Here is a 24,745-nt window from a genome sequence, read left to right on the forward strand (position 1 = left end):
TTTTTTTTTCCACCACCAGGAAGATAGGAAAACACCCGGGTGGCCAGTGACAAACACTGCCCTTCACATCAAAGGGCAGTGCTGTGTGATCAAAACAGTGAAGGGGAGGGTAGGGACTAAATCAAAATAGAGTTGGAGGGAGAAATAATGCACTCCACTCCCTGCGGCGCCCACCTCTCCCTGAACAACTCCAGGGTGTTGGTGGACACCGCGTGCTCCTTCTCCAAGGACACCCGGGCTACACTCCAGGTTATATCTGTCAACTAGGGCTCCCTGACTGGACCAGGTTAACAACCTCAATCAGGAAACTCATGTTCTATTAGGTTCACCTGGCTGACCTTGTTACAATCACTACATCCCTCTCCCTCTGAGTCAGGAGATGGAGGTTGTTCTTTTGCTTATGGCCTCTCCTGGGCCATTTTCTCAACACATCCAGGTTCCTCCAACTCAGCCTTGGATACGGGCATCATGTATCGGTCCGTAGCCTTCCTCTTGCACACAGAGCATCTCGGAAGAAATTCATCTTCTTCTTCAGGAGTCCATCTCAGACTCTGGTTTCTTTGAGGATAGATTGATGTAGGAAACCCCCATGTTCCAACAGCCTTTCCAGCTGTTCTGAGAGTCTAGATATGTTTTGCTCCTACTCCATTTGTGGGTTTACAGCTTTCATGTGGCTCATGTGCTTGCATTGGACCATGTTATACATCTCTATGACTCTGATAGCAAATAAAACACACTTAATCACAGATAATTTGTAATGGTGGAAAAGGTGATGAAACTTGTCTGGTTGCAACAGTATTTATAGATGTTTGTATTCTTACAGGATGTAACCTCAGTGCCTCAGGATATGGCCGACTACAATGGGAACACAACAAAGGGATTGCCTTCTTACGTGGAATTGACTATAAGGAAGGAGCATTGGTGATTAAAAAATCTGGACATTACTTCATTTACTCAAAGATCCTATTAGGTGAAATAGGATGTGATGTTGAAAGAAATGGGTTTCTGAAGCAGATAGTTTTCAAAGAAGGAGACGCCTACCCACAACCTATTGAATTAATGGCTGTTCGGAAATTCTTCTGCACAGGACAGAATTCAGACCGGTGGCTGGACAATAGCTACCTGGGGGCAATATTTGATTTTAATGAAGGAGATCATGTGTTCATTAAAATAACAGATAAAAGACTTCTGAAAATCTCCAACCATGCAGAAACATTCTTTGGCGCTTTTATGATTTAAACTATTTGTCAGACTCTCTATTAATTTGTCTCAGTCAGTAAGTGAATGTGCTGAAGTGAAGGTTAAGTGTACTTCATAATAATCAATGAAGCGTGTAATTTTTTTTCTTTTACAATGGAAGCATTTCCTCTGAGATATGGCCAGAATCATGTTGTAACACAATTGTTTTGGCAGTGCAAGTGGAGGTGTGTCTAGGCTGAGATGCTAGGCAGAAGCAGCAATGCAGCAGCCATCTAACTGCATCTTCATGGCTGAGGGGCCTGGGCAGTCGCATGGTGAGGACACAGGAAGTTGGCAATCTGCTAGGGCAGATGGACTGGCATCCATTCCCTGCAATCTGTCTGTTCTATCATCCACATCCCACCCCAACCTCCCCCAATCATGTTCTACTTTCTATTTGTACATATTGACTTTCCCAGTGCGGATCAGCCTCCTCCTGTGCCCCCAAGAAGCCCTCATAAATCTGCTACAATCCACTCTCCCTCTAGTCCCTCAATCCCCATTGAACAGCCAACAGCCATTCTCAATGCATCAATACCCCCTCTCTCACAGACCAGCAAAGCTGCCTTTGGAAGAAAAGCAGCACCCAAGTGAAATCTACCAAGGAAGACTACCTCATCTGCTGCTGTTACATTTAACCAGTCATGAATCTGAAGCCATGTGCTTTTCTTTTGCTGCAGTTAATTGCTGAGGTGCCATTTTACCAGCCAAAATGATGTTTCAATGAGTTTGCATGGCAGCTAGTACGTAACAAATAGGTTCTTGCCACTTGCCGTAGAGAAGTTTGATCACCCTTCAACTGCAATGTCACTTCCCTTCTTTCATCTCGCTGTCAGAAAGTTGATATTACAACTCCCTTACAATTAGTTATGCCTATTTGCATCATTTCAAACTGCCAGTAGCAGATGCCACTAAGGCTTATAAAAATCATATGTAAAAATATGCCGCTTGTATGTGCTACCATTATGTCTGGAATGTGTCCCTGCTGACTGTTCATCCTGTCACAGTAAATGGATACATGCCCATTTACTATTCAGCAATTTTTTTATAAACCTTTATTTATTACCACTTAATTGGCAATTAATTTATTTTTGTGTTACAGTTCACAATTCACACCTAGACTGGGAATACTGTTTTATTTACTGTTTATAATTTGTATATCTGGGCAACATGGATAAACTTGCCGGTGATGGGTTTAAAGCTTTTTATCTTCAAAATCCATGGTGGAGATATATGCTTCAGTGGCATGGCCTGTTGCCAATTCCTAGTTGCCCTTAGGAAGGTACTGTGAACTACGACTGTCTTGAACTGGTGTAGTGCATGTCACATAAGTGCACTAAGTGCTGTCAGATAGCAATTTCCATGTTAATATTATGGTTGTGAAGGAACAATGATACATTTCCAATTCAGGCCTGTGTGTGTCTTAAAGGAGAATCTATACATAATGGTGTTCCCAATGCACTTACTCTCCTTGTCCTTCTTGCTGGTAAAGGTCATATGTTTGGAAAGTGGCACTGTCAAATTTCTTTATAAGATGCTGCATTGCATCTTGCAGATGATACACTGCAACTATGGTGCACAAGTGATATAGGCATTTGGATATTTAAGAGTCTGGATGGAGTATCTATCAAGTGGGTGCTTTGTCCTGGATGAAGTTGGAACTTCTTGAGTGGTGTTGGAGCTGCAGTCATCCAGGTAAATTTTAAATCATTTCTCCTAACCTTGCCCTTTTGTTCCTTTATGGGTTGGTCAGATCTTCAAATCAACTGCAGATGGAATTTAACCTGATAAGTGGGAGATGATGCAAGAAGCAAGGAGATAAGGTAGTACTTAAGGGAGAATTCTGCTTCTATACCTTATGGTCAATGAATAGCAGGACACTAGAAATCTCAGGGGAACTGAGTGATTTTGGGGTGCTTGCCCATAGATTCCTGAAGATGGCTAGATAGGAATAAGGGATCTTCGCTTTTATCTGCCGATTATGTTTTGGCGCTGGTGTCCGACTGGGGTGGACAAGGTCAGAAGTCAGACGACACCAGGTTATAGTCCAACATGTTTATTTGGAAGTCCTAGCTTTCGGAGAGTTGCCCCTTTGACAAGTGATGAAGGGGGAAGTGTTCTGAAATCATATATATAGATATAAAAAATTGAGTTTTAAAAGTAGCAGACATTGATACAGACCAACTAGAAAGAGAGTAATGCCTCTTAAAGATCAATTAAGTCGTCTTTGTGTTGAACCTAAGGAGACTGAAGAGATGTTAAATGAGTATTTCATGTTAGTTTGTACCGTAAAGAAAGAAACCAAGGCTAGAGAACACAGGGAAATTAAAAGTTGATGTTTTGAAAACAGTTCCCGTTACAGATGAGCAAGTGCAGGAGGTCTTAGAAAATATTAAAGTGGATAAATCTCTGGAATCTGATCTAGTGTATCCCAGGACTTTGTGGGATGTTAGGGGGGAAATTCCAGGACTCCTTGCAGAAATATTTGTATCATCTACAAATATGGGTGGAGAGTGGCTAATGTTGTGCTTTTGTTTAAGAAATGATGTAAGGAGAAGCCTGGGAACTACACACCTGTGAGTCTGACTTCGATGGTGGGTAGGTTAGAGTCATAGAGATATACAGCACAGAAACAGACCCTTCGGCCCAATTCGTCCATGCTCACCAAATATCCTACATTAATCTAGTCCCATTTGCCAACACTTGACCCATATCCCTCTAAACCCTTCCTATTCATATGCCCATCCAGATACTTTTTAAATGCTGCAATTGTACCAGCTTCCACCACTTCCTCTGGCACCCTCTACGTGAAAAAGCTGCCCCTTAGGTCCCTTTTAAATTTTTCCCCTCTCACCCTAAACCTATGCCCTCTAGTTCTGGACTCCTCCACCCCAGGGAAAACACTTTGCCTATTTACCCTATCCATGCCTTTCATGATTTTATAAACCTCTATAAGGTCACCCCTCAGCCTCTGATGCTCCTGGGAAAACAGCCCCAGCCTATTCAGCGTCCCCGTAAAGCTCAACTCCTCCAACCTGGCAATATCCTGTAAATCTTTCAAGTTTCACAACAGGGTTGGTGACGATTTGCCACGGCAGATTCGTCGCCGATGATTAGCCACTGCCAGTTCTCCGCCAGCGTTTCTCCACTGGGGTCATTTGACCTCTAGAGACTATCTGCCACCGGAAATATATATCTGTACTGATTGTTTTCCCTCCCGCCTGTTCTTTCATACTTTTTAGTCCCCTTTATTTATACAACTACATACTACATATTGATAAAAAAAGGTAAAATAAATATCATTTTATTGGTTTATATATAAAAATGAGATACAAACTTTAACCAGAAAAAGGAAATATATTTTTAAAATCTTTATAATGGCAATAAAATCTCACATTAATATTAAACAATGAAATTTTAGTTCATTTGATAGTTATGCGCTATTCCTCTAAGATATTCCAAACAATCTCTTTCACCGTATTCAAGAACAAGTTTTTTTAATTCTATCATCTGTGTCTTGATTTTTTTAGCTTTTTTTATTCATTTATTGTTTTTCTCGCAGTGCCACTCTTGGTGTGGATCCGTCCATTACATCAACCCCTTTGTTCACATCGTCAAAACTTAATACTTGAATCACTCTTGGATAGTTTATCAAAAACATACATAAAACCATCGTGGTAAAACTTCTTATTTCCACATTTACTAATAATTTCTGTTTCCATTTTGAAGACTTGGGGGTAAATGGAAAAAAAATATAAGCTTAAAAAAGAACTCTTCTGTAACAAACATAAGTTGTTACTGAAACAATGCAAACACTACCTTAACCAATATAACAACAATTTTATATAGTTTAGATATGCTCAGTGGTCAAAGGGCAGTGTTTAATCGTTGGCGGCGAATCTGCTTATTTGCGGTGGTGAATCGTCTTCAGTGGCCAATGGGCAGTGGCTAATCGTCAGTGGCGAATCTGCTTTGGTGAATGGTCCCATCCCATCACAACGTCCTTCCAATAGGAAGGAGACCAGAATTGCACACAGTATTCCCAAAAGTCATTGAAGTGGATCTGAAAGATTGGATTTATATTAATTTGGAGAGGCAAGACATTATTAGGGATAATCAGCATAATTTTGTGCAAGGAAAATAGTGTCTCAAACTTAATGTTGAGTGTTTTGAGGAAGTAACCAAGAAGATTGATGAGGGCAGATTGTTTACTTGGACTTTAGTAAAGCCTTTAACAAGGTTCCGCATGTTAGACTAATTAGTACAGTCAGATCACATGGGATTCAGGGTGGGGCTTGTTAATTCGATACAAAAATTGGCTTAACAGCAGGAGACAGGGAAGGTTTGTTTTTGGAGGTCTGTGATCAGGCGATGTTCCACATGGACCACTGCGAGGTCCACTTTTGTTTGTCATTTATATAAATGATTTAAATGAGTATGCAAGGCATGGTTACTAAGTTTGTAGATGACACCAAGATTGGTGGTATAGTGGGCAGTGAAGACGGTTATCCAACATTGCAAAGAGATTTTGATCAATTGGATCAAGGGGCTGAAGAATGGCAGCTGGAGTTTAACTTAGATAAAGGCGAGGTAAACAAACAAAGGTAAGACCTATACAATCAAAAGTAGACCCTTTGAGGGTGTTGTAGAATGGAGAGACCTAGGGTTCAGGTATATAATTCTTTGAAGTTTGCATCACATAGATAGAGTGGTTAAGAAGATGTTTAGCATGACTGCTTTCATTGCTCAGACCTCTGAGTATAGGAGTTGGGATGTTACATTGAGGTTGTACAGGACGTTGGTGAGGCCTCTTCTGGAGAACTGTGTCCCGTTCTGGCCGCCTTTTTTTGGAAGGAGATTATTAAGATGGAAAGGGTTTATTAAGAGATTTACCAGATGTTGCCAAGAATGGAGAGTTTGAGTTGTAAGGAGAGGCTTCATAGGCTGGGACTTTTTTCACTTGAATGTAGGAGGGTGACCTTAGAGATTTATAAAACCATGGTGGGTGTAGATAAGATGAATGGCAGGTGCCATTTCCCTAAGGTGGGGAATTTCAAGACTAGAGACTAGGGAGCATATTTTTAAGATGAAAGGAGCAAGATTTAAAAAAAGACACGGGGACAATTTTTTTTTAACATCGAGAGTGCGTCACATGTGGAATGAACTTCCAGAGGAAGTGATGGATGCTGATACAGTTACAACATTTAAAAGACATTTGGATAAATAATGAATAAGAAATGTTTGGAGTGATGTGGGCCAAGCACAGATTAGTTTGGGATTATGGCCAGCATGGACTGAAAGGTCTGTTTCCGTGATGTATGACTCTATTACTCTATGAGGGATTTAACTAAATTCCTGTGGACAGACAAGGTTAGACAATAGGGAGAAGACCACAGCCTGTTAGTGGAGAAGATTGAATAATAGTTGCAGAGGTCAACAGTGTTGGAGTATAGTTGAGTAAGATAAATTGAGAAAGCCCAGGCAGAGATGGTAAGGGCGACTTGGTAAATATCATGAGATCATGGCAAGACTTATAACTGTCTGTCATCTGATTACATAGTCACTTGAATGACCTGGTTGGCTGTTTAGCTTCAGGTTCATCTGGCAAGATCACTTTAACAGCTTTACCATCTTCTGATGGTCATTTGTGATGGCTTATTACATTGTATTGCCACATCCAAAGGCTAGGAGGTCGTCCAAAATAGCTTACACTCTGAGAAGATCAATAACTACTTTGTTTTGGTCATCACGCGAAACGACATTTCATTGAGAGCGCTTCTAGAGCATTGGAAATGCCAAACAGCACGTGCAACCATCTGTATCTTCCAAATGGCAATATTTGATACATTGTTTAGCATCAACCTTACCTTCAAGGCTTCAATTTTTTGGTCACCATCTTGAGTGAGTTTGCACAGATGTGCGAAGCTCAAAATGTTGCATAAAGCTACCCTGATAGCTGTTCATTTGATTTTCTCCTTCTGGAGACATTATTCTCAAAATTACAGACTATTTATCACCTTTCGACCTGAAGATGCCAGCCTGTATATGATGTAGAGTAATTTATCACAATCATCACCTGACATTGGCTCTGGCAGACATTTTAATAGTTTGTTTTGCTGCTTTCTAACTTATTGAGTGTTGTTGGAGCTGCACATCCAGGCAACTGAACATATTCCATCATAATCCTGGTTTATGCCTTGGAGACGGTGAACAGCTTTGAGAAGTCAGGAGATGAATTACTTCCTGTAGGTTTCCTGGCTTTTGACCTGCTCTTATAGACTCAGTGTGTATGGCTAGTTCAGTTCAGTTTTTGGTTAGAGATAACCCTCTAAGATAGCGATCATGGGGTGTCAGAAAATGGTAATGACATTGAATGCCAAAGAGCAAAGGTTGGACCCTCTCTTGTTGGAGATGACCATTACCCAGCACTTGGGTGGCACAAATTTGACTTGCTGCATAACAACCTAAATCTGGATGTTCTCCAGATCTAATGGCATATGTGGACAATAACTGCTTCAGTATCTGAGTTGTTGTGAATTGTGCTGAATATTGTGCAATATTCAGGCAACATCCCAAATTCTGACAATATGATGGTGAGTAGATCATTGATGAAGCAGCCAAAGATGGTTGGGTCTACCCTTGTTTGCTCAGTATTTACAAATTAATTCTCGAACTATTTCATGATTTTGCAACAGACAGTAGAAAATAATTAAATTCTGTCTGATATCTCCATTCACTTCCACAAGTAACATGAAATATGCACAGAATTATGATTCACCCAATAACTGAATGTTGGAGCCTTACACATTTTTATCTTCTTTGCTTTTTCTTTGGGTGGTTCTGTTACACCTCTGAAAATCTATATATTTTCAGCTGCTCAATTCCTGACTACAGCAAACCAATTATTACACCAAGAACAGAGGCATTACTCCAAGCAGTGAGGATTTCTCTGCCTTGGATGCTTTTTACCTCTAGAACTTGGCTATTTCCACTTCCCTTCCGCCTGATGTAAATTTGATGTCATCAAAGATTCAACTCTAATGTCTTAAATTATAATAAGTCCCATTCACTTATCACACTGATTAAGTTACACTTTGATTCTTCAATCTTTAAATTGATTTCAAATATCTTCACAAACATACTCCATCCCTCTCTTGTTAATCTCGCTAGCCTCATAACTCTCTTAGATCCTGCACACTCAACTCATTTTGGCCTCTTCAGCATCTCCAATCTCAATTGCTCCACTACTGTTCACCTTGCCTTCAGCTGCTTCGGTGCTAAAGCTCTCAAATTCCCTCTCTAAAGCCCTACAAACCACGTCCCCTCCGTCTAAGACCCCAAAGAATCCTTCCACATCTGACAGAAATTTACCTGTACTTCCACACGTCACCTACTGTATCCATGCTGTCAATGTGATATCCTCTAGATCGGGGAGAGTTGGCTCTCCAATTTGCGGAACGTTTCAGAGAACATCCCTGGGACATTCACACTAAACAACCCCATCGCCCTGTGGCCGAACACTTTAACTCTCCCTCCACCAAGGACATGCAGGACCTGGGCCTCTTCCACTGCCAAACTCTAGTCTCCCACTGCCTGGAGGAAGAGCGCCTCGTCTTCTGCCTTGGGACCCTCTAACCACATGGGACCAATTTTGATTTCACCAGTTTCCTCATTTCCCCTCCTCCACCTTATCCCAGATCCACTCTTCCAGCTCAGCACTGCCCTCTTGAACTGTCCGACCTGTCTGTCTTCCTTCCCACCTATCCGCTCCACCCTCCCTTCCGACCTATCACCTTCACCCCCCCACCTGCATCTACCCATCACATTCCCAGATATCTTCCCCCAGCCCCACCCCACTCTCTCAGCCCCCTTGGGCCAACTCCTAATTCCTGATGAAGAGCTTACGTTGGAAATGTCAATTCTCCTGCTCCTCGGATGCTGCCTTTTCCAGCACCACACTCTTCAGCTAGAGCATGAGTCTGTGTAATTAATAATGGCAAATAAGCAAACAGATGAAGCACTGAACAGATATTTTGAATTTGTCTTCACTGTTAGAAACACAAAATACCTGTAAATCAAGAATTGAAAAGAAGGGAGGAAATTAAAACTATACAATCACCAAAGAAAGAGTACTGAGAAAACTATTAGATGCATTGTTTGTAATTTTCCAAAACTCCCATCATTCCTTCATGATATTATACCAAGACAGTTAACAGTGGCATCATAATGCAACTCTCTCCCCTCTTCACTTTCCATCCCCTCCCCACCAAAGTTAATGTTCAGTAATGTGACTTTGTTACAAAAGTTAAAAACCACACAACACCAGGTTATAGTCCAACAGGTTTAATTGGAAGCACTAGCTTTCGGAGCGCTGCTCCTTCATCAGGTGTTTGTCATTTTGTTACAAAAGTTAATTCAACAGTTACTCTTTTATTAAAAATTGGATTCCCTGAGCACCAGTATCTCTACAATCAGGGGCTGCATGACTAGTCCTTTGTATTACATGTTGATCGTGCCCTCTCTCTCTCTCTTAACAAGATTTGTCTGAACAGCCAGAAAAATCACTTCCTTTATTTTACCATGGCGAGAAGACTAGCTTTCCAATGTCACTTCTGAGTCTCCAACCTTCACAGTTCATTCGATTAGGCTGCTGAAGTCTGTACATAATGCCCATAAAAGGACACCAGAGGAACATCAAAGAGGAAGGCTCTGTTTCTTCTTTGGGAGATTGAGAGTGCCTACAATTAACTGTGCATCATTGTCTCTTAAAAAAGCAGACAAGATTGTTCCATTGAAATAGATAAAAAGGAACATTCAGCCCAATCAGTCTGTGTCTGTGTTTCTCTCTGTAGAAACAAACCATTCTGTTAATGTTTACCCATCCAATATAAAACTGTCATAATCATTGAAATACAATAAAACACAATCCAACACTCCACACCGTACAACACTTTTCATTATTACAGTATTAGAAATATATTCTATATATATATATATATATAAATATATATATATGCGGGGGATACGTTCCACGACCTACCACAGATGTCCAAAACCATGGATAGTGGCAAGCCCTGTTACTTAAATTGGAACTTTACCACCCCGGCAGCCACCAAATATAATATAACATTTGACTATTGCTTATTTGATCATTGCAGAAAAAAAATGCTTTTGAGATATTCTGAACAAGATGCAAACATTTCTTTTCTTCAGGTGTATACTAAAGCGGTGTTTCTGTGGAAACAGAAGGTAATTTTATTAAATTCTTAGCTATTAAAATAACGGTCATGAAAGCACCCATGCACCAGATCTTATCAGCGGATGAGTAAGCAGTTTCAGTTCCAGACTGAGCACTGAAGCGAGATAATGAATGGAAATTGTTGATTGTTATTGATCTGAATAAAACCACAATTACTGTGGCTCTGCCTTTTGCACTTTGTTGATATGAACAAAACAGGTCGCAACTCACATCTGCAAAAATTTACAACTTCCTAACCATCCATCCTATCTCTGTTGGTGATTATTCCAGGCTGATACTATACAAAAGGCATTTTAGAGTTCTTACGTATTAATAATAATTAGGTAATGTAAGGTTAGGTAGAGTTACTGTCATCTGACCAGACTGCAGGGGTGCTCTCTCATTACAGAGAGATGACTGGTAGTGGCCTGAGGGTCACCATGCCTCAGGCGAGGAGAGAGGATCAGAAGGACAATCTTTCATGGTGAACTCAGCTGCTGTTAGGTGCTTTCAATGAATGAGGCAGTGTCCGTTTCATGATTCAGTTGCCATACCTAGCCTGTATTGGTATGATAGTGGTCCAATAGTGGATATCACTTGCTCATTATTAACTATTTTGAGATTAAAATTAAAATATATGTGTGTCTTTTTGTGTAAAATAGACTTTTCAGAATATAAATTGAGGCATTGAATTGCCATCAACAGTCCCTAATGATTGATACTTAATGAGGTTCAGCGTTGCAAGTAGCATTGAGCTTTCATAGAATGACAATGCCATCTGATACATATTTTATGCCTACATCTTTTGTAAACTTCTATTCACATCAACCAGAGGCTATGTTATCACCATGAAGTCAATTGAATAGCAAATAGGAAATTTAAATTTGGATTGAAGGTCTTGTATTTCTTTGTCTTTGAAGCCAGCATTATGTTCATAGAGCTGTACAGCATGGAAATAGAACCTTCGGTCCAACTCCTCCATGCTGACCAGTTTTCCAAACTGAACTAGTCCCACTTGTCTGCATTTGGCCCATATCCCCTTAAACATTTTCTACTCATGTACCCGTCCAAATGTCTTTTAAATGTTGTAACTGTACCTGCATCTACCACTTCCTCTGGCAGTCCATTCCACACATGCACCACCCTTTGTGTAAAAAGGTTGCCCCTTAGGTCTCACCTTAAACCCATGCCCTCTAGTTTTGAACTCCCCTACCCCAGGGAGAAGGCTTTTGTTATTCAATTTATCTATGCCCTTCATGATTTTATAAACCTATAAGGTCACCCCTCAATCTCCTACACTCTGGGGAAAAACTCCCACTCTTTGAGTCACAACAACTAAAAGACATTTGAACAGATACATGAATATGAAAGGTTTAGAGGGATATGGGCCAAACGTAGGCAACTGGAACTAGGAAACCTGGTCAGCATGGATGAGTTGCATCAAAGGGTCTGTACCCATGCTGTATGATTCTAAAACTGCTCCATCAATGACTTTCTTTCCATCATAAGATCAGAAGTGAGGATAATCATTGATGATGCTACAATGCTCAGTACTATTTGCAAATCAGATACAGAGACAATTCATGACCTGTATTCAGGCTTAGGCTATTAAGTGGTGAGTGAAAGTTATGTAGCACAAGTGCCAAGCAATGACAATCTCCCCTTTTGCATTTAACGTCATTATTGACACTGAATCTCTCATCATTGTAACATATCTAAACCATGCAAATACTATGGCAGGTCAGATGTGAGAACTTCTGTGTCAGTAGCTCAAATCCTGACTCAAAAGCCTGTCCACTGAACTGAGCTGTACAAGTTAGATGTGAAATGGAATAATCACCATTGATATGGATGTGTACAGCTCTAACAATGCTCAAAAAGTTCTATACCATTCAGGACAAAGTAGGAAACTTGATTACACCCCATCCACATATTGGTTCCCTCTAGCACCAGTGCACAATGGTAGCAATCTCCACAAGGACCCTCCGAAGAGTAACCCACCCAGACCTATTTCACTCTAACCAATGCACCTAATACTGCGGGCAATTTAGCATGGCTAATTCACCTGACCTACACATCCTTGGACTGTGGGAGGAAACTGGAGGAAATCCGCACAGACCCAGGGCGAATGTGCAACCTCCACACAGACAGTCACCCGAGGCCAGAATCGAACCTGGGACCCTGGTGCTGTGAGGCAGTAGTACTAACCACTGAGCCACCGTGCCACCCCATTAGGGATCCTTTGACAGCAATATCCTTGATGAACAAAGGCAGCAGACAAATGGAAACACCAATATCTGCACATTTTCTCCCAGCTACACACCATTTTCATTGGAATCACTACTCCTTCAATGTTGTTGGACTCTCTCCCTATCAGACAAACAGCACCACATGAACAGCAATAGTTCAAGAAGGTAGCTTATCAGGACATTTTCAAGGTTATCTAAGGATGGACAATACCTAGTCTTATTACTGATGTTTACATTTCTTGAATAAAGTTAGAAGAAACACAAAAATCAGCTAATTTTCCATTTCAGTGAATTTGTGTAGTATTTCTGTCCATCAGCTCTAGTGAGTTAGCTCACGCAGTTCTCCACAGCTTGCTTCATTATGCATATACCAAAGTGATCTGCTCACTAAACATGCGCTAACCATTACAGCCAGGATCTCCCAAGATTCCTGGACTCAGCATCAGTTTTAAAACACAGCTATGCACTGGGTCAATATCTGTCAGTTAGCAGATGTCCTTCACAGTTTCTGTCTGTGAAAAAGTGCCCCATAGAAAGCTGAGAAAGAGAATTTGGTACCCTGCTTTACTGACAGGGACCTGACAGTCCTGGTTATACAGAGGAGGGTTGTTGTTTGTCCTCAAGACTGCCAGAGGAGACCTTGTTGAGCAGATCCACTGTTGATACCTGAGTTAGTGCAATGCCCGTGGTTTGGAGGCAAACCTAGTGATGCAGGAAGAGATTTAATGACGTTCTGCATTCCACGTGGGGTAAGTGCTGTCATCTTCTTTCTGCTACCTCAAACTTACCTGAACTTTGCTTCCGTACTCACCTCCCACTAAGGCACATATTGCATGAAGCATCATCCATACACTGTTCTCACTCCCCACAATCCTCATAGCACATTAACCTGCCTTCTCACTCACTCAGGGCACCTTACCACCTGCATAAACAAGATTTTTTTTATCCAAAGGGTGATAGTAAACTGGAATTCTGCCTAAAAAGATGGCACAGACAGAAAGTCTCATAACATTTAAGAAGTTTTTAGATAGGCACTTGCAATGTCTCGACATACAAGGGTCAAGAGGAATAGTGCCAGAAGACTGGAGGATAGCAAATGTGGTTCCCCTGTTCAAGAAGGGGAGTAGAGATAACCCAGGTAATTATAGACCAGTGAGCCTTACTTCAGTTGTTGGTAAAGTGTTGGGAAAGGTTATAAGAGACAGGATTTATAATCATCTAGAAAAGAATAATTTGATTAGGGATAGTCGGCATGGTTTTGTGAAGGATAGGTCGTGCCTCTCAAGCCTTATTGAATTCTTTGAGATGGTGAGAAAACAGGTAGATGAGAGTAAACCGGTTGATGTGTGTATATGGATTTCAACAAGGCGTTCGATAAGGTTCCCCACAGTAGGCTATTGTACAAAATGCGGAGGAATGGGATTGTGGGAGATATAGCAGTTTGGATCAGTAATTGGCTTGCTGAAAGAAGACAGAGGGTGATGGTTGATGGGAAATGTTCATCCTGGAGTTCAGTTACTAGTGGTGTGCCGCAAGGGTCGGTGTTGGGTCCACTGCTGTTCGTCATTTTTATAAATGACCTGGATGAGGGCGTAGAAGGGTGGGTTAGTAAATTTGCAGACGGCACTAAGGTCAGTGGAGTTGTAGATAGTGACGAAGGATATTGTAGGTTACAGAGAGACATAGATAAGCTGACCTGGGCTGAGAGGTGGCAAATGGAGTTTAATGCGAACAAGTGTGAGGTGATTCACTTTGGTCGGAGTAACCGGAATGCAGAATACTGGGCTAATGGTAAGATTCTTGGTAGTGTAGATGAGCAGAGAGATTTCGGTGTCCAGGTACACAGATCCTTGAAAGTTGCCACCCAGGTTGACAGGGTTGTTAAGAAGGCATACAGTGTTTTAGCTTTTATTAATAGAGGGATCGAGTTCCGGAACAATGAGGTTATGCTACAGCTGTACAAAACTCTGGTGCGGCCGCACTTGAGTATTGCGTACAGTTCTGCTCACCGCATTATAAGAAGGATATGGAAACTTTGGAAAGGATGCAGAGGAAATTTACTGGGATGTTGCCTGGTATGGAGGCAAGGTCTTACGAGGAAAGGCTGAGGGACTTGAGGCTGTTTTCGTTAGAGAGAAGAAGGTTGAGAGGTGACTTAATAGAGACATATAAGATAATCAGAGGGTTGGATAGGGTGGACAGGGAGAGCCTTTTTCCAAGAATGGTGACGGCGAGCATGAGGGGGCATAGCTTTAATTGAGGGGTGATAGATATAGGACAGATGTCAGAGGTAGTTTCTTTACTCAGAGAGTAGTAAGGGTATGGAATGCTTTGCCTGCAACGGTAGTAGATTCGCCACCTTTAAGTACATTTAAGTCATCATTGGACAAGCATATGGACGTACCTGGAATAGTGTAGGTTTGATGGGCTTCGTATTGGTATGACAGGTCGGCGCAACATCGAGGGCCGAAGGGCCTGTACTGCGCTGTAATGTTCTATGTTCTATAAGAGCTGGAAAATGGAATTAGAATAGTTACGTGCCTGTTTTTGACAGGTGGAGACTTGATCGGCCAAAGGATCTTTTTCTGTACTATAGATTTCTGACTCTTATACATATGGTAGCCAACTTCACCTCATTCAATTAAAAGCATAATACTGTAGGTGCTGGAGATAGGAAATAAAACAGAAAGTTCTGGAGAAACATAGCAGCTTTGGCAGCATCTATGGAAACAGAAACAGATTAAGGTTTCGTAGAAACATAGAAACTAGGAACAGGAGTAGGCCATTTGAGTTTGCTATATTATTAATATGATCATGGCTAATCCTTTATCACGCATCATATTCCTGCTTCCTTTCCATACCTCTTGACACCTTTAATACCTCAAAAACAATCAATTTATTTCTTGAATGTACTCAGTGATCTGACACCCACAGCCTTTATGGTAGCAAATTCCACAAGTTGACCACCCTCTGAATGAAGAAATAATTCCTTATCTCAGTCTGAAATAGCCTACTCCTTACACTGAGACTGTGACCCTAGTTCTAGACTTCTCAACCAGGGGAACCATGATCCCTGCATTTAGTCTGGATTTCATAAAAAGGTCACTGTACTCAATGCCAACTCTGTTTCTCCAGCATTTTCATCTCACTTAATTCCCCCTGTATCTAATAGAAGAGAATAGAATATAGAATATTACAGCACAGTACAGGCCCTTCAGCCCTCGATGTTGTGCCGACCTGTGAAACCAATCTGAAACTCGTCTAACCTACGTTATTCCATTATCATCCATATGTTTATCCAATGGCCATTTAAATGCCCTTAAAGTTGGTGAGTCTACTCCTGTTGCAGGCAGGGCATTCCACATCCTTACTACTCTCTGAATAAAGAACCTACCTCTGACATCTATCCTATATCTATCAGCCCTTAATTTAAAGCTATGTCCCCTCGTGTTAGCCATTACCATCTGAGGAAAAAGATTCTCAATGTCCATCCTACCTAACCCTCTGATTATCTTAGATGTTTCAGATGTCACCTCTCAACCTTCTTCTCTCTAATGAAAACAGCCTCAAGTCCCACAGCCTTTCCTCATAAGACCTTCCCTCCATCCCAGTACATTTCCTCTGCACCCTTTCCAGTGCCCTCACATCCTCTCTATAATGCGGCGATCAGAATTGTATGCGATACTCCAAGTGCGGCCGCACCAGAGTTTTGTACAGCTGCAACATGCCCTCATGATTCCCAAACTCGATCCTTCTACCAATAACAGCTAAAACACCGTGTGCCTTCTTAACAACCCTATCAACCTGAATGGCAACTTTCAGGGATCTATGCACATGAACACCGAGATCTCTCTGCTCATCTACACTACCAAGAATCTTTCCACTAGCCCAGTACTCTATATTCCTGTTACTCTTTCCACAGTAAATCACCTTACCCTTTTCCACATTAAACTCCATTTGCCACCTCTCAGTCCAGCTCTGCAGCTTATCTCTGACCCTCTGTAACCTACAACATCCTTCCACACTGTCCACAACTCCACTGACCTTAGTGTCGTCCACAAATTTACTAATCCATCCTTCTACACCCTCATCCAGATCGTTTATAAAAATTACAAACAGCAGTGGCCCCAAAACAGATTCTCACGATACCCCACTAGTAACTGAACTCCAGGATGAACACTTCTCATCAACCACCTCCCTCTGTCTTCTTACAGCAAGCAAATTTCTGATCCTAACCACTAAATCAACCTCAGTCCCATACCTCTGTATTTTCTGCATTAGCCTACTGTGGGGAACCTTATCAAATACTTTACTAAATCCATATACACCACATCAACTGCTTTACCCTCATCCACCTGTTTGGCCACCTTCTCAAAGATATATTCATTCACAGGATAAGGCGTCACTGTCTAGGCCAGCATTTATTGCCCATCCCTAATTGCTGTGGGTCTGGAGTCACATGTAGGCCAGACCAGGTAAGGATTGCAGCATCTATCCCTCATCCCTCAGGGACATCAGTGATCCAGATGTGTTTTTCCAATAATTGACAATGGATTCATGGTCGTCATTAGACTCTTAATTCCAGATTTTTAAAATTGAATTCAAATTCCACTGTGGCAGGATTTGAACCCAGGTCCCCAGAACATTATCTAGGTTTCAGGATTAACAGGCCAGTGATAATACCACTAGGCCATTGCCTCCCCAGGCAATAAGGAATTCAATAAGGTTTACAAGGCATGACCTACTCTTCACAAAACCATGTTGACTATCCCTAATCAAATTATTCCTTTCAAGATGATAACAAATCTTATCTCTTCTAATCCTTTCCAAAACTTTACCCACAACTGAAGTAAGGCTCACTGGTCTATAATTATCAGGGTTGTCTCTACTTCCCTTCTTGAACAAGGGGACAACATTTGCTTTCCTCCAGTCTTCTGGCACTGTTCCTGTAGACAATGATGACATAAAGATCAAAGCCAAAGGCTCTTCAATCACCTCCCTGGCTTCCCAGAGAATCCTAGAATTGCTCATATGAACCCATGAACCTCAATCTAGTCTAGTCTAATAGCCTGTATGTCAGTAGTCTTCTCTTTTTTCCGGTGTGAAGCCTGATGAAAAATACTCTTTATCGCCTCTCCTATCTCTTTGGACTCCACGCACAACTTCCCACTACTGTCCTTGACTGGCCCTAATCTTACTTCTAGTCATTCTTTTATTCTGACATAGCGAGAGAAAGTTTTATGGTTTTCCTTGATCCTATCTGCCAAAGACTTCTTGTGTCCCCTCATGGCTCCTTTTAGCTCTCATTAGGTCCTTCCTGGCTAACTTGTAACTCTCAAGTGCCATAACTGAGCCTTCACATATCATCTTTATATAAGACTCCTTCCTCTTGACAAGAAATTCAACTTCTTTAGTAAACCACAGTTTCCTTGCTCGACCACTTCCTGCCTGCCTGACAGGTACATATTTATCAAGGACACACAATAACTGTTCCTTGAATTTCAGGAGAAAACATCCCAGAAGAAGGCAGAGAGCACCGCAACGGGTGGTGGTATACCCAGGGTCCATTTTCTAACCCCTACAAAAAGGATCTTTGCCTTAGCAGGAGAGGATCCTGAATCATAGAATCACAGAATTTTACAGTGCCAAATGAAACCATTCTACTCTCATGTCTGTACTGGCTAGTCCCATTCTGTAGCCCTATCTGTAGCCCTATCTGTAGCCCTGTAAATTCATCAGTTTCAAAAATGCATTTGGGTCTCTTGTGAAACCTCGTATTGAATCCACCTCCATCATTCTCCTGGGCAGTGCATTCCAAATCTTAACAACTCTCTGAATGAGGAAGTCTTCCATCATCTCACTCCCAGCTCTCTTGCTGATAATCTTGAAACAGTGACCCCTAATTACTGACATATCATCTTTACCCTGTCAAAATTGTTCATAATTTTGAACATCTCAATAAGGTCACCACTTAATTCTCCCTGTTCTATGGAGAATAAGCCCAATGTATCTAATCTTTCCTTGTATCTAAAATCCCTAATTTCTGGTATCATTCTAGTAAATCTCCATTAGTGATGCAGGGACCTCCATGTCCCAGCAAACAAGACTCATTGTAAAGAGCTTTGTTGATCTCCCATTCTTGTCACTGACTTCTGTTTCACAACTAAGTCTCTCTTGTTCCCACAGTACCTCCTATCTGTCCCCCTATCTATGGAGTTCCCAATGACTAAAGCTCTGCTTCTCTTTCCCTTTCCCCTCTGAGCAACAGGGACAGACTCTGCGCCAGACACCTGTGCCCCATTGCTTACCCCTGGTAAGTCCTGCCCCCCAACAGTATCCAAAAGAGTATACTTTATACTTAAACGGTTATTGAGGGGGACCACCACAGGAGATCTCTGCACTGCCTGCCAGTTTCCTTTCCTACCACTCATGCTAACCCATCTACTTTCTTCACATGCCTGTGAAGTAACTACCTCCCTGTAACTCCTCTCGATAACCCCATCTGCCTCCTGAATGATCCGAAGTTCATCCAGCTCCAACTCCTGTTCCCTAACAGTTCTCGAGGAGCTGGAGTTGGGTGCACTTCCCACAAATGAAGTCAGCAGGGACACTAGAGGTGATCCTCACCTCCCACTTACTGCGGAAGGAACATTCAACTGCCCTAACCTCCATTCCCACTATTTCTAAATTCCCAAATAGACTGCCAGAAATAAAAGAAATGAAACACAAAAGAAAACACTTGTCACCTTACCAACTGACGCACAGATCTTTGTTTTTGGTTAGAGGAGGAGGATGGGTGGGAGACACTACCCGAGTAGTGTTTTGGGTAATGCAACTGTCCAAATATGTGACCTTATGATCTCTCTGACTGCGTCCAGGAACTGAACTGGATTTGAAAAGCATCCTCCAAGTATTGGGACATCAGGGCACCTGGCAAGGAAAACAGTGGGATGCATCTACATTGTTGGTTTGATTCAGATATATATTGCTCAAGCCTTTTGGTGCACATACAAAATCAGATTGTATCTGGTGCAGGATAACATTGATTTAGCATGATGTCATATAGAAACATGTCCACCCCTTTGACTGATATTTCTTTTCTTGATTACCACAGTAAGTTGCTTGGATTTGTGTTTGCATTAAAAGGCAAGGCAACACATAAGGACTGTGAGCCTGCAAGTTCCGAATGAGATGGCAAATCACAAAAAAGTTGCAAATTGCATGACTAGACAGAGATGCAGTGAGCATCTAAGTAGGCGCAAAGTGAATGAGTGCTAAGAGAGCAAGCTAAGAACCCTGAGATGAACTCTTGGTCCATTGCAGGAGTTCTGTGCCTGTCCTGTGTGCAAGATGTCCTGACAGCATAATTACAATGTAAAGTGTCAGTGCACCTCAAACTATGGAGTGGCTTAGTGGTTAGCACTGTTGCCTCACAGCACCAGGGACCCAGGTTCAATTCCTGCCTTGGGCGACTATCTGTGTGGAGTTTGCATGTTCTCCCTGTGTCTGTGTGGATTTCCTCTGGGTGCTCCAATATCCTCCCATGGTCCAAAGATGTGCAGGTCAGGTGAATTGGTCATGTTAAATTGTCCATAGTTTTAGGTGCATTAGTCAGGGATAAATATGGGGAATGGGTCTGGGTAGGTTACATTGGGTCAGTGTGGACTTGGGTTGAAGGGCCTGTTTCCACACAGTAGGGAATCAAATCTAATCTATATTCCAAATGGGTCGGAGATGTGCCATGATGATATGGTGAGGCTGATGCGTCTCTGATGCCAACATCCGTGGACATGCAGGTGACCATTGTCTATGGAGCAGACCAGAGATGTCAAGGTCTGCCATCTATAATGGGGGAGGCCCAAAGGAGTAAGCAGTGAGCTGAAGCCATCAGGTACCTGCTGTGACTTCTATGTTTCTTGAAAAACATAGGAAACCAAATTTGGATGAGATGAAAATAGGTAATTATGTGAATCTGAGGTAAAAACAATGACTGCAGATGCTGGAAACCAGATTCTGGATCAGTAGTGCTGGAAGAGCACAGCAATTCAGGCAGCATCCGACGAGCAGCAAAATCGACGTTTCGGGCAAAAGCCCTTCATCAGATGACCATTCATCAAAAGCCATTCAGATGAAGGGCTTTTGCCCGAAACGTCGATTTTGCTGCTCGTCGGATGCTGCCTGAATTGCTGTGCTCTTCCAGCTCCACTGATCCAGAATAATGTGAATCCATTCAAATAAATGATAATGATTTAAATGTACTATCTCATAATTTGCAGATGTCACAAGCTGGATGCGGGAAAAGATCTGCCACCCTGCCTACCCATAGTAAGCCCACACAGAGCATAGGAAAGCAATCTTGGCCAAACTATACCAGAAACACCCAGAATGCCTCAGCAGGGACCAAGCAGGCTGACAAGTGAAACCAGACAGCACTCCCAGACAAGAAAATACACTTCCCAAAACACACTAACAATACCAGATCAACACAGATGTCCCAAAGCCCCGAGGGCAGTCTCATAACCCAGCGATACCAAAGCCACACAAAGAACAGGTCAGACAGAGAGGCACCACCAAGAGCATTGCTCCCAGGACAAGACAATGGAAGCACCTTACTGTTTCAAAAGAGACATTCTCACCTACCTGTGAAGCTCCTGACTCATTGATACTGTCAGGATGTTGCATTGTATCGAGAATCAGGACATTCATCCGATAACTGTTTCCAAGCATTACCATTGTAACTAGATTACTCCTTTCCCCATTTTAATTAATCTTATTGTACAAGATTCCTATAAGACCTGGCTTGATTTTCAGATGGGGGAAGAGAATTCTCGGCTACTGTTTCAGCTTAGTCAATTTCTCTTCGTACTAATAAACTGTTTGTCAATTTCACTTTGAACTGTGCTTTGTGATCTCTAACTTATTGGGCTAATTTCTCCAATGCTGGGTGAAAGGACGAGCTGTGAGGACGATGCAGTGATGTTACAGTGGAATTCGAACAGGCTGAGTAGGCACATGCATGGCAGGATCTAGATAAGAGTGGTGCTGGCAAAGCACAGCAGGTCAGGCAGCATCCAAGGAGCAGGAAAATCGACGTTTCGGGCAAAAGCCCTTCATCAGGAATGTGCTTTTCCAGCACCACTCTAATATAGACTCTGATTTCCAGCATCTGCAGTCCTCACTTTTGCCACAATGCATGGCAGGTACAGCATAATGTGGGCAAATGTGAGGTTATCCACTTTGGTAGCAAAACTAGGAAGGCACATTATTGTTAGAATGGCTTAAATTGAGAAGGAAATGTTCAACGAAACCTGAGTGTGCTCATGAACATTTGCTGAAAGTAAGTGCGCACATGCAGGAGGTAGTAAAGATAGCATACTGTATATTGGCCTTGATAGTAAAAGGAATCGAGTACAGGAACAAGGATGTCTTGCTGCATTTATACAGGGCATTGACGAGGCCACAACTGGAATATTGTGTAATTTTGGTCTCCTTATCGAAAGAAAGATGTTCTTGCTACAGAGGGAATTCAGCAAAAATTTATCAAATTGACGTATGAGGAAAGATTGAGTCAGTTAGGATTGTACTCACTGGAGTTTGGAAGAATGAGAGGAGATCTTATAGAAAGCTATAAAATTCTATCAATACTCTAGACAGGTTGTGTGCAGGAAGGATGTTGCTGATGGTCGGAGAGTTCAGATGCAAGGGTCACAGTTTATGACGGAAATGGTGAGAAATTTCTTTACCTAGAAGGTGGTGACTTACACAGACTCACTATCACGGAAAGTGGCTGAGGCCAAAACATTGTGTATTTCAAGAAGAAGGTAGATGTAGCTGTTGTGCCTAAAGGATCAAGGGATATGGGAGTTATGGGGAAAATCACCAGTCTCAGAGTCAAAGTCAAGGTTCAATGACAGAGTTTATTGCACAAGGAAATACTGGAGCTCCTGGGAGAGAAGGACCAACAGCACAGTGGTCAGCTGTGATTCTTCTCTTGACCCAGAGCACGTGTCAAGATACTTTTATACATCTTGTGATACAATAGGTCAGTGATGAGATTATTGTCTTTGTAACATGGTTTGTTAATGGCAATCATTGTAGAATCGTTGGTAGTTTTGATACAGTCATTGTCAGTTCCAGCGCAGCCTTTGTTAATATCATTTGGTTGGTGTCTGTTTCCGTGCAGACATTGTCTGCGCGGAAGTCCATTGCTGTAGTAATAGGCGCTAATCACTCTTCCTGAGAAGCATGATTACTGCAGCCCTGGCTATTAGCACTTTGTATTGAGTCCGTATCAAGCTGTTAGCATTTTTATAAAAGGTGTTGGCTGGATCCAGACACTTTAGTGGGTGGCATACAATACTCATGTGTATTCCTTCCTCCATCTGCCTTAAACTAATCAACTCGGTTGTGAGTGCATTGTGCTGGCATTCTGGTGGCCCCAGGCAGTGAGTGTGTTTGCTCTGCTGTCTCTCTCCATGTTGTGGTCCCATGGCCATCTTATGTGTCAAGTGGGCAGAAGTTTGTACTGCAGATGCTGGAGATCAGAGTCAAGATTAGAGTGGTGCTGGAAAAGCACAGCAGGTCAAGCAGTATACGAGGAGAAGGAAAAATCGACATTTCAGGCAAAAGTCCTTTATCAGGAAAGGCCTTTTGATGAAGAGCTTTTGACTGAAATGTTGACTTTCCTGCTCCTTGGATGCTGTCTGACCTGCTCTGCTTTTCCAGCACCACTCCAATCTTATGTGTCAAGTGGCGAACTGAAGGCTCAGTGGCCATCCTGTACCTAGTGTCACCCTGCCCCATGCCATCTCCCAGTTCATGGGGAAGGGTAGGATTAGGTTATGGAGCTCGATAATCAGCCGTGATCATATTGAATGGTGGAGCAAGTTTGAGGGGTCGAATGAATACACCAGCTCCTGCCTTCTATGCTTCTATGGTAATCTATGAATATGGACTTCCGATTTGCTTATTGTGAAATTCTCATCACACTGTTAAAACCTGGGATGAAACTTTGGAATCTCACCATATTTTTGTGACTGACTAGTCATTTCCCAGCTTGTTCAGAAGCTGTGATAATTCAACCCTTGAATGTCCTTTTGTATTATCGGTCAGTGACTCTTCATATTTTCTTTCTTTTTCTTATTTACTTACCAGAATGAATAGAAAGTTAACATGGAGGTACTGCAGCAGTTAGGAAGGCAAATACCTTCAAGATTATTTCAGTGTTCTCTTCTTACCCAAATAGTATTTTCTCCAATGTAACAGTGTACCACTACAGAAGCAAAACAAATGCATCCATTGCAATGTTGGCCAAAATCCAAAGATGAAGGACCATCTTTTTTTCTTAACAGCCCTGAAGATACTGCAGTTTTGGACTTTATCATTACTACTATCCCATCCTTCTGTTCTCCATTAAAGATGGAATGAAAATAATTCACTCCACTATCATGAGTTCTGTTTACCCTAATTACTTCAGTCAATTGACTCTTTTGTGATAAGTAACTCTTAACATTGTCTACCCAGCATTCCCTTGTTCTCTCTGAGTATGTTGCTCCAGGATTCTACGCATAAGGCCATTGTTTACATGAAGAGAGGAACACAAATCAGCATGCTGCCAGTCACTGAGATCAGCAGTCCTTTGATTAGACAGTACGAACACCAATATGCATCACTAAAACAGATTCACATTTCTGGAGAAGACGAACAATTCTGAAGAAGGGTCACTGGATCTGAAACGTTAACCGTTTTCCCTCCACAGATGCTGCCAGACCGGAGATTCTTGAGCTATTTATGCTTTTGTCTGTTTCAAATTCATGCTATTGTCTAACCTAAAATTTACATTGCCACCTTCAGATGGAAGACTTAAAACAAGAGCATTCAGCCTGCCATTCTTCCATCACGATTATAAGTACACCAAGAGTACCATATCTGTTTGTAAAACAAGGACACTTTGAGTAATTGCCTGCAGAGTGACATTTGTAGATACTTTTGAAAATCAGGCATACATAGACTCTGGCTT

The 24,745-nt window shown here is 41.9% G+C and overlaps 1 protein-coding gene across 1 annotated transcript in view; it reads left to right on the forward strand.

Moving 5' to 3' along the window:
* The window catches only part of LOC122540123 (tumor necrosis factor ligand superfamily member 14-like), a 29,877-nt gene extending 27,575 nt beyond the window's left edge, over positions 1–2,302 (forward strand). Inside the window, exon 4 of the mRNA XM_043675432.1 lies at positions 824–2,302. Within this exon, the coding sequence (XP_043531367.1) occupies positions 824–1,239 (416 nt within the window). The 3' untranslated portion in view covers positions 1,240–2,302. The remainder of the gene's footprint in view (positions 1–823) is intronic.
* The last annotated feature ends 22,443 nt before the right edge of the window (positions 2,303–24,745 follow it).

The sequence above is a fragment of the Chiloscyllium plagiosum genome, chromosome 34 (genome assembly GCF_004010195.1).
Source record: "Chiloscyllium plagiosum isolate BGI_BamShark_2017 chromosome 34, ASM401019v2, whole genome shotgun sequence".
Taxonomy (NCBI): domain Eukaryota; kingdom Metazoa; phylum Chordata; class Chondrichthyes; order Orectolobiformes; family Hemiscylliidae; genus Chiloscyllium; species Chiloscyllium plagiosum.